Source organism: Cryptomeria japonica, chromosome 1, assembly GCF_030272615.1.
Source record: "Cryptomeria japonica chromosome 1, Sugi_1.0, whole genome shotgun sequence".
Lineage (NCBI taxonomy): Eukaryota > Viridiplantae > Streptophyta > Pinopsida > Cupressales > Cupressaceae > Cryptomeria > Cryptomeria japonica.
Window position 1 is genome coordinate 533,477,035 of NC_081405.1, and position 12,838 is coordinate 533,489,872.

The following is a 12,838-nucleotide window of genomic DNA, read 5'->3' on the forward strand; positions in this document are numbered from 1 at the left end:
TAATAACCTGATAAGGCCCTACAACAACCTAATAACCTATTAATGCGGTGGTTGCATTCTAGCTTTTGGTGGTCCTTGCTCTTGATCCAAATTGTTCATCTTGCTGATTTTGTGAGATTTAAGTTCCCCTTACATGTAGGTAGAATCCATGGATTTCCTCCTTGATTCTTGAAGCGACAAAGCAATAAATAGAGTGCCATACATGCTAGTTTGTTTTCCAAAAGAAGGTCAGTCATTTTGCCCTCCCATGTGATTGCAAGTTGAAGGAGCTTATAGAGTATCGAATCTTGCAAATTCAACTGTCATTAGAGCAAGAAATGCTTGTCTTTTTCAATGAGGTTAATGTTATACATGATTCTTGTAGCCAAATTCTCCACAGTTCCATTTGTGGATTTTTTTGGAAGTTCTATCTTAGGGATTTCTCTTGCTAGTTTGCTAGTTTGGGACGGATAACTAGGAATGTTCAATTACATGATATGCTATTTGTGGTGTATGTGTATACGCAACTCATGTTCCTTTGTGATTTTGATTTGTTGTTCCTAATGGTGTTCTTGGACTCTAAACCCAATGAATAGGCCCTAGTCTTGGAAGTAATGATCCACCATGCACTAAAACTGAAAAAGATAGATCAAGTAGTAGGCCGCAAATCAATCATCCTTCCTTCAAAGAAAGGATCTGGAATAATGGACTAGGTATCAAAGCTTGCATCGAGAAAAATGGTGTACCCATTGTAAGATGTAAAGTTCCCATTTGTAGGTTCTCTTGCTTTGTTGTTGGCGCTAATTTTTTGGGTTTGTGTCAGCCTAATTAGAGTGGTAATTTGATGTCATTGGTGAGCTCAAATGGTTTAGAGGATTCATATGATGCTTTTAGATGTTATTTCTAGCTTCTGGTGTGATTTCCAAGATTCTTTGGAGGCAGTGTCTTCTTTCATAATCAGTATCACTCTTGTGCAGTCAGTTTTCGATGTGATGCATTTTGACCATTGTCGCTACTTGGGTGTAATATTGAGCTATACTAATTAATTTTACTAAGGTTGCCTTTTTAATTAAAATAATTTATTAGACACCTCAATATTGTAGCTTGTTGGAAAGAGAACGAAAAGTTTTAAACGATGAGATGCTGAAAAGTGACTTAATCTCGAAAATGTTTTAAAAATAAAATTTGGAGTTATAAGGTTTATTAAAGTGATTTTAACTAAATTGCCTGTTCGGGTTTGAGAACTCGGTACGCCGGTATGACAAAATTTTGAAAAGTTGTTTGGGTTCGTTAGTACAAAAACAATGTAAAAACTATATATAAATGCAGCCTAGAAGCATGAATTACGATTAGAATGTCACATAGCATCATATAAACAACAAAACCAACATAAACTTGTAATCATAGCATCATATACATCAAGTTCAATATCAAAATGACAAAATAATAATATTGAGTTCAAGAATCATTGTTTCAACAATTGGAACTATAGTTTTAATTTTTAAAGTTAAATTATCAAATGGATTCTCTAACTCATCAACATCGTCATTTTCATCCTTATCCTCCTCATCGTTGACATTGACAATAGATGAACCAATGCCAATGCGACTTGCACTTGAACTATAAGTTTGTTTGCTTTTCGAGTCATCAAATGCAACAAGCTGAGAAGTGGAATTATCCAAATTAGTATGCTCTGGCTCTATATCCCACATCTTCATCTCCCCATGCTTGTAGTCATGTTGCTTGTGTGAAAGAAGACGTAGGTTGGAATGCACATATACTAAATTCTTCGCTCTTTTTGATTGCAGTCTATTATGGTTTACGAAGTGGATGAAAGAGTATGTGCTCCAATTTATTTCTTATGTAGATGAACTAGCAACCTATGAAGACAAAGTAAACAATTAAAGTTATAAATTTAAAAATCACTAGCAACCTGTGAAGACAAAGTAAACTATAAATAAAACTTGTGATAAATTTGAATTAATTAAACGTAGTTGTGATAAAATTTTGACTGTGAGGGGTTGTAGGTTTTGGAAGCATTAGCATTGGAAGTACCACCAACTATGAGCATCCTTCTTGAATCTATGACGAATAGCGTCAACACTTGGATCATTTCCATCTGCAAATTCTATGAACTCATTTGTAATCACATCCCGCACATCATCTTTAGGGTAGAGTCTAAGGAATGCTGCCTTGTACTCATCTGACACTTCTAAATCTCTCCATGGTGCAAGCTACTCCTGGTTGATCAATAAATTGATTGCTATAGTACTTTGGTGTCAAGGCATAGGAAAGAAGATGCAAAGGAGTGGTCATCTTATTCCATTTTTCTACAAAAATTGCTTCCACTTGTTTGAAGAATTTCTCCTCAGGGTCTTGCTCTGGTCTTTTGCATTTATAATGCACTTCATTTTTTCAAGCATTGAGTAAATGCCATCATAAATCTCTCCAATGCAAGGCCTATCCATGTCAGTGTAGTGAATCATGCTCATAATGGGCTCAATGAAACTAAGAAGATATGTCACAAGATCCCACCATGACTCATCCAATATCCCGATCCTAATTCTTGCTGCCCTCTCAGTGCTGCTCTGCTTCCATATAGCCCAATTTTGGCTAATCACCATATTGCAAAGTGCCTCTTTAACTTTCATAAGTCATCTCAAGATGATTGTGTTTGATGCAAAACGGGTCTCAATAACCTATAACACAAATTAATGCCAAAATGATTAAAAAATAAAGACAAACTTTAAAGAAGAATACACATTATAGCTTACATAGTCAAATTATGAACATTGAAAATAAAAAATCAGAAAATGTAAAATTAAATTACTATTTTACTTACCTTCAATAGCTCCAAACTCGAAAAAGATCTAAAAATCCCTTGAGACATGTGGTGGTTTGTGATGAACATTTGGATGTTCTCAGCCTCTGCATACACTTGTTTGATCCAATCAATTTTATTCCTAATTTTTTGTAGCATAAGATTGAGTGAATAAACTGCACAAGGTGTCCAAAAGATGTGATGATAGCGTTCCTCAACCAACAAACTAGCAGCTCTACATTTTTTTGCGTTGTCCGTTATGACTTGAACAACATTACAGGGATCCAGTGTGTCAATGGTAGAAATGAGAATCTCTGCAATAAATTGCCCACCTTTTACCTAGCTCTCACAATCCACAACTTTAAAAAACATTGCCCCTTTAAGGGATGCCACTATGGCATTGATCAAGCGATGATTTTTAGAATCTTTCCACCCATCTGAAACAATTAATACGCTTGTCTCGGCCCATGAATCCCTTATGGGCTTCAATGCATCTTCAACACCCTTCATCTCTCTTTCCAATAAGGTTCCATGTGCCTTCTCATAACTTGGGCCCTTACACCCTCTTAGAGCTTCATTAACACTTTTTCAACATTTTTTCCCAATATGGGGAGCGAACAACATTGAAAGCCAACCCATTTGCATATATGCATCTTGCTACATCTTGGTCGGCAATGTCTCAACTTTTATTTTGAAATGCAGTTTCTAAAGGTCCCTTTGATCTTTTGCATGCAATGGGTGCTTCACTTTTAGGCTTAGTACTGGAATGTATGGTTTTGAATTGCTTGTGGAATTGAGCATGGTTTGGTTTGTCTTGGCTGAAATGGCCCAGGGATTCCAGGCTGGATGGAGCATTTCTATGGCATTTTAATGGTAGTTCTAGCAGCGGGTGAAAAGCTGGACAATTTTGTTTGGCTTTTTCACGATGAAAGTTGTGCTTGAAACCCTAATTGATGGCCATTTAATGTTTTCAAAGTATTATGGCAAACTATTAGATTAGTCTTGGACAATGAAAGATTCGAGAGAGTATTTGTTCTCACAGTAACACTGGTCACAATAGGTATGAGTTTACCTTGTTTGGCATCTTTCGACAGTGAGATTCTACAGAATGATTGCTATTCTGGTAGTTATTCCCTTAAAGTCTGAAATTAGACTTTTGGCAGTCTGGTAGAAGGGAAAGTAGTGGTAAACGAGTTTGGTTGCTGTGTATAGTTCCGAGACTGTTGGGCTATCACAAATGTCCCACCTGCCTAACCCAGAGTGCATCTTAGTCGAGTGGCAGTTGCCAGTTATATATAAACTGATAGGAATAGCCAACTTACGACCATAAAGACCAAAGGAACATCGTTCTATCTGAGGTAATCTTCAAAAATGGGCGATATGCCAAAGTGGATACAATGAAAATGTTGAATTTACTTAAACCGCAATTTTACAAAGGTATTATGGAATGAAAATATTAAATTTATTGAATCCACAACTTTTTGTACCACTTAAAGCTATAATATTCTTCTAATTTACCCACATGATATGTATGTATTATGTACCTGATATTTATGAATGATCTGTGGTATTTTGAATATAATTGTTTTAGGTTGTAAAGATGTTTGTATTTATGATCTTTATATATTTTTTTATAGTTGTACCCAGCCCTCAAATTCTTTTTGCCATACCAGCATTGTGTATTCATGTATCCGCATGCATATTTGATTCTGGTCTGGTAACTAGAATTCATGTATCCAGCTAGAATTCTGTTAATGTCCCTTTTCATGTGCCTGTCCTTGCTGGCACTTACAAAGTGTCTATTTAGAGTTCAATATTTGTAACATGATGTGGGATGTCTGTATAGAAGCAGAGTTATTTATATTTATAGCAATTAATGGTTTCATATTGGATGAGATTTTATCTTGGCTAGCAAATATGTAGCAAATGTTTTCAGGTTTAAGAAATTTATTGTGCTAGATATTGTTGTGAGATCTAAGTTTAACTTTTAGATAAATAATAAGAAGGAAATATAATTGGTTGATTTTTCTGACAGTTTGGTTGGTATTGCAGTGGCTGTCGAGCAGATGCTAATGAGGCAGCAGTTATACTTCTACCTTCGAACATTACAGTTTTCACTCTTGATTTTTCTGGCTCAGGCCTGTCCGATGGTGATTTTGTGAGTCTAGGATGGCATGAGGTAAGTAGAATCTCTCCGTACAGCTTAAATTGGTACGAGTTCTTGGTGTCTTGTATGCTCTTATGGTTGTGTTTATGTATATAGAAATAATTGGTAGTTCTTAAATGTGCAGAAAGACGACCTCAAAGCAGCTGTTTCCTATCTGCGTAGTATGAAAAATATCTCTTGCATTGGGCTATGGGGAAGATCAATGGGTGCTGTTACAAGGTCTTTACTATACTATTTATTGGCACTCTATTTTTTTAAACTAAAAGTTAAATTTTTAATTTTGGGTAATGTTTACAAAGATATGATAATACAAGTATTTAAATACAAAATTTTATGAAGTGCAGCTCTCAAGGAGCACAAAATCAAGACATCATAAATGCAAGACAGCTCACAAGGAGCATAACATCCCAGCTACAATAACAATCCAATTAAACAAAAACCAAAGATAAAAAGACAGAACATCCACCCAGCATCGAGGTTGGATTTCCTTTCCGTTTACCTTTCCCTTGGCTGCTTTTCACTTTTCTAAAGTTTCCGAAACCTATTTAACCTTAGTGTTGAGACTTGGTGAGGACTCGTAAATTTTTGCCTGAGTCAGGTTCTTTACATCTCTAGCCTCAACTCTTAGACTCAAAAGATAAGAAAATCAACTTGAAACAAAAGGAATCATTAAAAGCATTTTTTCTCTCTCTCTCTCTATATATAATTTTTTTTTTTCTTAATTGCTGAACTTTTTGCACTGAATTTAGGTCCAAACAAAAAAAGGCTTGCCAAGTCCAAGTCCAAGTCCAAGGCTCAACACTACAGTTTAACCTTATTCTCTGCCAACTTGTTCCGAACTCCACAGGCTCCTGCAACCACCACTTTGGATATGTTTTGATAGGAACAAGGGGATAAGCAGAGGATATTTCTTCACCATCTCTGCTAGCAGAGATAGTAGAATTCTTAAGAGGACCTCTTCCAGCAAACTGTCTTTGCACTAGTCATCCATCAGCCCCATAGTGGACTTCCAGATAATTTGGATCATGAATCCACTAGGTACATCATCATCTTTTCCCTTGAGCTCAAAGGAATTATTGGAACCTTCAACCCCTAACTTTTTGATCTCCTCACGACTCTTCCCAATCTGAAAATTCGCATGCTGTGAACAGTGAAACCAAAGAATTGCTTACTTTTTGAGAAGCCAGTTAGATACCTATAGGCTATGATCACCTTGGAAAATATCTTTGCCTCTAGCAATCCATAAGAGCAACAGAACTTCAGAAGAAATAATCAACAATAGTCTAGAAAGAGATTTAGATAAACCGACATCTCAGGTAATGTAACTGAATAAGATATCCCACCAATTAATATTGCCTTTCTTAGAACACTCATATCAAGTGTGAAAAAACAATTCCAGAACAGTGTAGTAAACAGACAGTCAAGACAGTTTCCAAAGCATCACAGACTAGATAAGCTCTAGAACTAGAACTCTTAAAATTAGAACCAATAGCGAACTTTTGGTACATTAATAACCACCTGAAGGACTTCTTGGATTCAAGACATGAATATCAAATAATTTTCAGCTTACAGATTTAGTCAATTTTCACAGAGAATGAAGCTTGCAAAATAAAATTATTGGAGAAAGACATTAGTGAGTAAATATATCTATAAGTATTGGACAACAATTTGAATCCTGCAGTCTCCTCAACATCAGGCCACAAGTCAACCTTTATATCATAATTCTTCATTATTGTAATGTCCCCTACTAAGTTTAGGCCTGTTATAACAGTAATTTATTTATTTCAATATACTTTTGACAAACTAAATTGATTATTAAGAGACTACTCTATTTTTTAATTCTTTCCTTAACATAAATCAAATCTGTGATATTCCATAGTTTTAAATAATTTAACAATTATTCATGAATAAATTGTCAATCCACCATACTAGGCAATTAATTCTATTATTAGATAATTAATTGTATCATCCATAATTCTAAATGCAAAGTTCAATCGTTGTTACCACTCCAGTTTTAAGGAAGGAGAAGACGACTATGTTGCCACGCACTTAGATACCAATCTCAATAGTCTCCCTCAAAGTTTACAGAACATAGCCCTTACACTATCTTGGGACTATGCCCTCAAAGTTTACGGGACGCTGATCCCTACCCAATCTTGGGAATCATCCTATTGGCTGGATTTAGACTGCCCCTTTTGGAAACAACCCAATCCCATCTTCTTAAATACTGACAGTAGTAGCAAGAATGAATAGTATATACATACTCTCTTTAATGTTTATTTGAGTTCTTTCTGATTTTCAATCTAATACTATTATTTTCTGATCAAGACGTGTGTGTGTGTGTATGTGTTTCTGATTTTCAATCTAATACTATTATTTTCCGATCAAGACATATATATATATGTGTGTGTGTGTGTGTGTTTCTGATTTTCAATCTAATACTATTATTTTCTGATCAAGACACACACACACACACACACACACACACACACACACATATACACACACATGTATGTATGTGTACATAGGTATATATATATGTATGTTTATATATGTGTGTGTGTATGTATGTATGTATGTATACACACACATATATTCTTTTAATTATATTTCTGATATTATAAGTTACAGCATATTATTCCTAGAATGAAATATTAATAGTATAATGGTAATAACATACCGTTGGCAGCAGGTTACAAGTAGCTGACATCCACTGATTCAGTCTTTTACTTTTGTTTTCCTTCCTATTTTTCCTTATCATTTGATGATTTCTCCCACTTGGAATTTTGTCCTTATAAGCTTTTTCAATGGTCTCGTGTGCAAGGATGTGGCTCTTAGTCAACACTCTTTCCTTGCACCCCTTCTGTACATCGTGAGTTTCTTAATAAGCCGTTGCTGAGAATAATAGAATCGTGCCTTTTCAAACAACACTTCAATACTTGAGATTAGTTTATTATATTATTTAATATTAATTATTATTGATTATAAATTAGTATTAAATATTAAACATTGTTTATAAATTAATATTTAGATATTGATTATATAAGAATTTAAGATAGAAATTGGTTATATAAGAAATAAGATGATTTATTATATAGTAATATTTATGTAGGGATATTACAATTATAAAATCTCTCCTACGTTTTGAATCAATGAGTAATTCCCTTTATGCCACCAGGGTAGGTAGTGTTATTTGTGAAAATTTGCTCCCAAGGGAGTAGTAACACATCCATCCGTGCTAATATTCTTAAAATTCTTAATCCTTTGGAGAACCAACTCTTTGCAGGGTACCCTCTAATACAAGCAAGGGGATTCATTGCATTTCAAATTCTACCAAGTTGCGTGAATTTAAGTCTACTTTTGAGAAGCCAAATTGAAGCCAAATAGCCTAATAGGCCTTAATTAAAGTGATTGGAGTTTGTTTCTCTTTTTACACATTCTACTTGGCATGAAATAACATATGCAGTTTTTTTCCCTATGTTTTATGATTATTTTAGCATAATTTAGTTTGCCTTGTTTTTCCTGTTTTAAAACCGTGTAATCAATTCTGTTTATACTTTTGGTTTGCTGTGCTGTTACTCTGTATGTATAATGTGACCATGCTTAGAACACACAAAGAATATCAAGCAACATTCTACAAAACAAAATATAAATGTCAAGCTTTTTTATTTATTTTTTATAACTCTAGACTGAGTCGATCCAGTCATACAAAAACATCCTAGAGGGAAGAGAATCCGGGGTAATACACACCAAGAAATCTAACATAGACTTCATAGGAATATTCTCAGCACACTGTTTTGTAGAATCAAATAGCCAGTGAAAGCAATCATTAATGGCAATCAGTTGTATGCTGATGTTAATTGTTGAGGTCAAGTTCTATTCCTTAACTTTTTCTTATGTCAATTTAGTGAATTTTAAACTCACTGATCATATTGATTTGGAAAATGGTGAAATGACATATATCACATCTAAAATCCAATGTCAGTGTTTCCTGTGGTAAGTTGTAACCCATATATGTGAATTAACTTTCTTTACATGGTGTTTGTTCTATTGCAGCCTTCTTTATGGAGCAGAGGATCCATCAATTGCTGGGATGGTATTGGACAGCCCATTTTCAAATTTATTTGATCTCATGATGGAACTGGTTGATGTCTATAAAATTCGCCTTCCCAAATTTACGGTACATCTATAACTATGTGTATTACTATTTAGTTTATATTTTTCGGTTACCTTTTTCAATTGAAGGTTATACTTTCAAGTAAGGTGCACTAATTTTATTTCTAGGACTATTGTGTGCGTGTGTGTGTCTGTGTGTATGCATGTCTGTGTGTATGGCTGTATGAGTGTATGTATGCATGTATATTCATAATTGCTAATAAATATATTCCTTGATTAATAAGGATAGCTGAATAAGGATACTTGCTATCCACAATTACCAAAAACGTGGTTGCTTAGGTTTGCTTGATTAGGAGATTAATGGGCTCACTTATCCTTTCCAATGGACTTCATATTTTACCTCAATGTATTATTTCAGATTTCCATTTATCATCTGCATAGGTATTTGACAAAAAGCCACTACTAGTGTCCAGCTATAATGCTGATAAGGTGGCTTTTAATCCATTATTATGTTCCCAAACAAAGTTTAGCTAAGATAACAAGGCTAGAAGTAATTCTAGATTAACATATAGAATGTTCTGGTGGAACCATTTAAGGAGGAGGCACTATAGTAGACATGACACAAAGACCAAGAAAGACTTAAGTACTGAATTTGAGATCATTTATATACAGAGTTTCATTAATAGTAAGTTTTTTTCAAGCAAGAAAGTGCAGTACTGTGATCTAGTTCTTCTTTCATAATTGAGGTGGTCTAAGATCATTAAATTATTTCAGGTACGTGGTGAATGCTTAGCACAGATGGTGTATCTAATCTTCTGAAGACTTGGTATTCAACACCTTTGTGTGACTGAGTCAAATAGCAGGTAGCTTTATAGAGTCTTGAAACTAAAATCTGCAGGATTCAGAACAGAAATTACATGGGGGTCCTTCTCAGGTATGCTCAGGGTACTGCTCGAGTATACCCAGGGCTGAATGCACACTGGACCAGTACCAAGAGCAGATCCACACAAGTACCTGGGTCAAAAATTCAGGGACCCAATAACATAGCTGTTTGGTTTACAGATAATAAGGTTAGACCGATATTGAATAGGGATTGATTCCTAAACAGCGTTTTGCTTTTAGGCAGATTTCCGAAAATGAGGAATATCCCAAACTAATTATTCGGTTTACTAAATATTTCCTTTTCTAGGAAATGATTCAGTATAGCCGTTCCAAAAGTGATAAAAAAATAATAACAAATTTATTTGTCCACTAATGCATTAATTGCATTCTTGTAATAATTTTATGAATATTTTATTTTTCAATAGCTAATATAGCACATATAAATTATTTTAAGAATTAATCCTGAACTTATTATTTCTTATAAAGACATAAGATTTCCACAATCCATGAAAATGAGAAAGCAAGCCTTTGGAAGATCTCTCTAGCAAAGTTTTATGTCAGTGTGTTGGATCACACTCCATGTTCCATGGTCAGGATGAAAAGAGATTTGATACAGCAATGAATCATCCAAATGTGATTGCTGAATTTTTTTTGCCACAGCTATTCGAGAAGCTCGTTTTTTTTATTCCTTATTAAATACATAATTACGTGGTATTTATAATGTAACTATATGTATTGATCTATTATTTATTTTAAAGTGCAATAAAAATAATTATTAAGTCATGTGACTACCTTAGTTCTGCTATCTTATTTAACAATTACGATAATATATTTTATAATTACATTATTATGTATTTTATATTATAATTCTATCACATAATACTATTTAATGTATAACTATTTTCCAAATGTCTGTGCATGTAGGCAAATTTCTGAATTCTAAATATTGGGACCTCTGCCGTACCTGCACCCTAGTTTCATGCAAGCTTGTGTAGCTTTCTCCTCCAATTTTAGATTTACAAGACAAATGGGAAGTTATTCAACTTATTTATTATTGTAATCTCTTAAAGATAATTTTGCAACCAAATCACTTTAGTTCAATTTTGGATCTATGATGCTTTAAAAATTGAAATACACAATTTCAACTTTTCCCAATGCGTTCCCTTAAAAACTGGTTTATGTTTTATAGCCAAACACAAACTATATAATTTGCGCAATGATTGTTGGTTTATCTGTTTAGACAAACTTCAGTTCTCGTACTGTTTTTGACTTCTCTTGTGCTTTTCATGAGAATTTTATTTTCTGGAGAACAATGCTTTATGGTCTAATGTGGGTTTTCTTTGTCTCAGGTGAAAGTGGCTGTCCAGTATATGCGACGGGTTATTCAAAAGAGAGCTGGCTTTGATATAATGGATCTAAATGTTGCCCAGGTTTGTGATTTGAAACAAATAATTATTCATTATACCTTATCTGGAATCTAGATCATAATTCATTATGCCTATGTAATTTTTGCAGCTGCATGGGTGTAGCTTATCAAGTTCTTTTTAATTATTCAACATTATTTCATGTCTCATACTATTGGCATATGTCGATTTTTTCTGTACTTGGGCTGTATTTTTGTAATTTGTTCATTATGATATAATGTAGTTAAATTGCAACAGAAATATAAAAGAAATATCAATGATATAACAAAAATAGGGTTACTGCAAAATCCTAGGAATGAGCTGCTAATATTTATTTGTAATCCACAAATTGAATCAATATTGCAGATAGCTCCAAAAACCTTCATTCCAGCGCTGTTTGGACATGCAACTGAAGATGTATTCATCCAGCCACATCATTCTGACAGCATTTTCGAATCATATGCGGTATTGGATTAGAGTTTTGTATTCCTTAATTATTTCTGTTAAATCTGAATACCTCCTGTTATGGAGGCAAGACTAGCATGCATAAAACAAGTAATCAAATTCCTATATTGTACATGTTGGTTGATTTTATAGGGAGACAAGAATATAATTAAGTTTGAGGGTGATCACAATTCTGCACGTCCCCAGTTCTACTATGATTCAGTGTCAATCTTCTTCTATAATGTCCTTCGCCCTCCACAACTGCCAGCTACAGGGACTCCTGCAGCTGATAAATATTTTGAGCTTGGCGCATTACGGCTGGGCAATGCAGTGGATGAGGTAAAATTTGTTGAAAGCTTCCACTGTGTTTGATAACCTCATTTATCATCAGATGGGAAATTAGAGCTGCAAACAATATTACAGTATTGAAAAGGTGAAGTAAATAATATTAGTGTTGGAAAATTGAATAAGAATTAATTCTGCTACCTTAGGTAAACCAAAATTAACTTGCTTTGATACTAGATTCAGGACACAGTTGAGAAGGTAAGAAAAAAAGAAATCTGAAAAAGCAGTCAAAATCATATTCTGAAATAAGAAACAGTTGAGAAGGTAAGAAAAAAAATGTCTGAAAAAGCAGTCAAAATCATATTCTGAAATAAGAAAGATATATTTGAGATAAAATATTTGATGAAATGATGCCTATGTTTTGTGAAATATATCTATTGAAGCTTTGTTTTACTCTTCAGAATTTACTGTATGAGATCATCACTGGAATCCGTATGCTAGAGCCTGGAGCAGCTAGCTCTTCTTCAGCTCCTTGCACAACCAATGGTGATATAAGCTTTTCATTTAAGATTTTGGCCCTTTATATTCTAGCTCTCTGAAGTCCTGTTTGGCAGCTTTAAAGCTGGGATTTGGGTGTTTATTTGTAGCTTATGTTTTGCAGGATCCAGCATGCCTTTACCAAATGAAGCACTTCATGAGTCCGAGTCTTCTGCAGAAATCCAGAAAATGATTGTAAGATTA

General features: G+C 34.2%; 1 protein-coding gene across 2 annotated transcripts in view; it reads left to right on the forward strand.

Moving 5' to 3' along the window:
- The window catches only part of LOC131073732 (uncharacterized), a 30,755-nt gene that overhangs the window by 10,139 nt on the left and 7,778 nt on the right, over nucleotides 1-12,838 (forward strand). For both annotated transcript variants that reach the window (XM_058010233.2, XM_058010232.2), the window contains 8 exons: nucleotides 4,853-4,979; nucleotides 5,092-5,186; nucleotides 9,024-9,147; nucleotides 11,315-11,395; nucleotides 11,735-11,833; nucleotides 11,966-12,151; nucleotides 12,559-12,643; nucleotides 12,759-12,829. In XM_058010233.2, coding sequence (XP_057866216.1) covers nucleotides 4,853-4,979; nucleotides 5,092-5,186; nucleotides 9,024-9,147; nucleotides 11,315-11,395; nucleotides 11,735-11,833; nucleotides 11,966-12,151; nucleotides 12,559-12,643; nucleotides 12,759-12,829 — 868 coding nt within the window. The remainder of the gene's footprint in view (nucleotides 1-4,852; nucleotides 4,980-5,091; nucleotides 5,187-9,023; nucleotides 9,148-11,314; nucleotides 11,396-11,734; nucleotides 11,834-11,965; nucleotides 12,152-12,558; nucleotides 12,644-12,758; nucleotides 12,830-12,838) is intronic.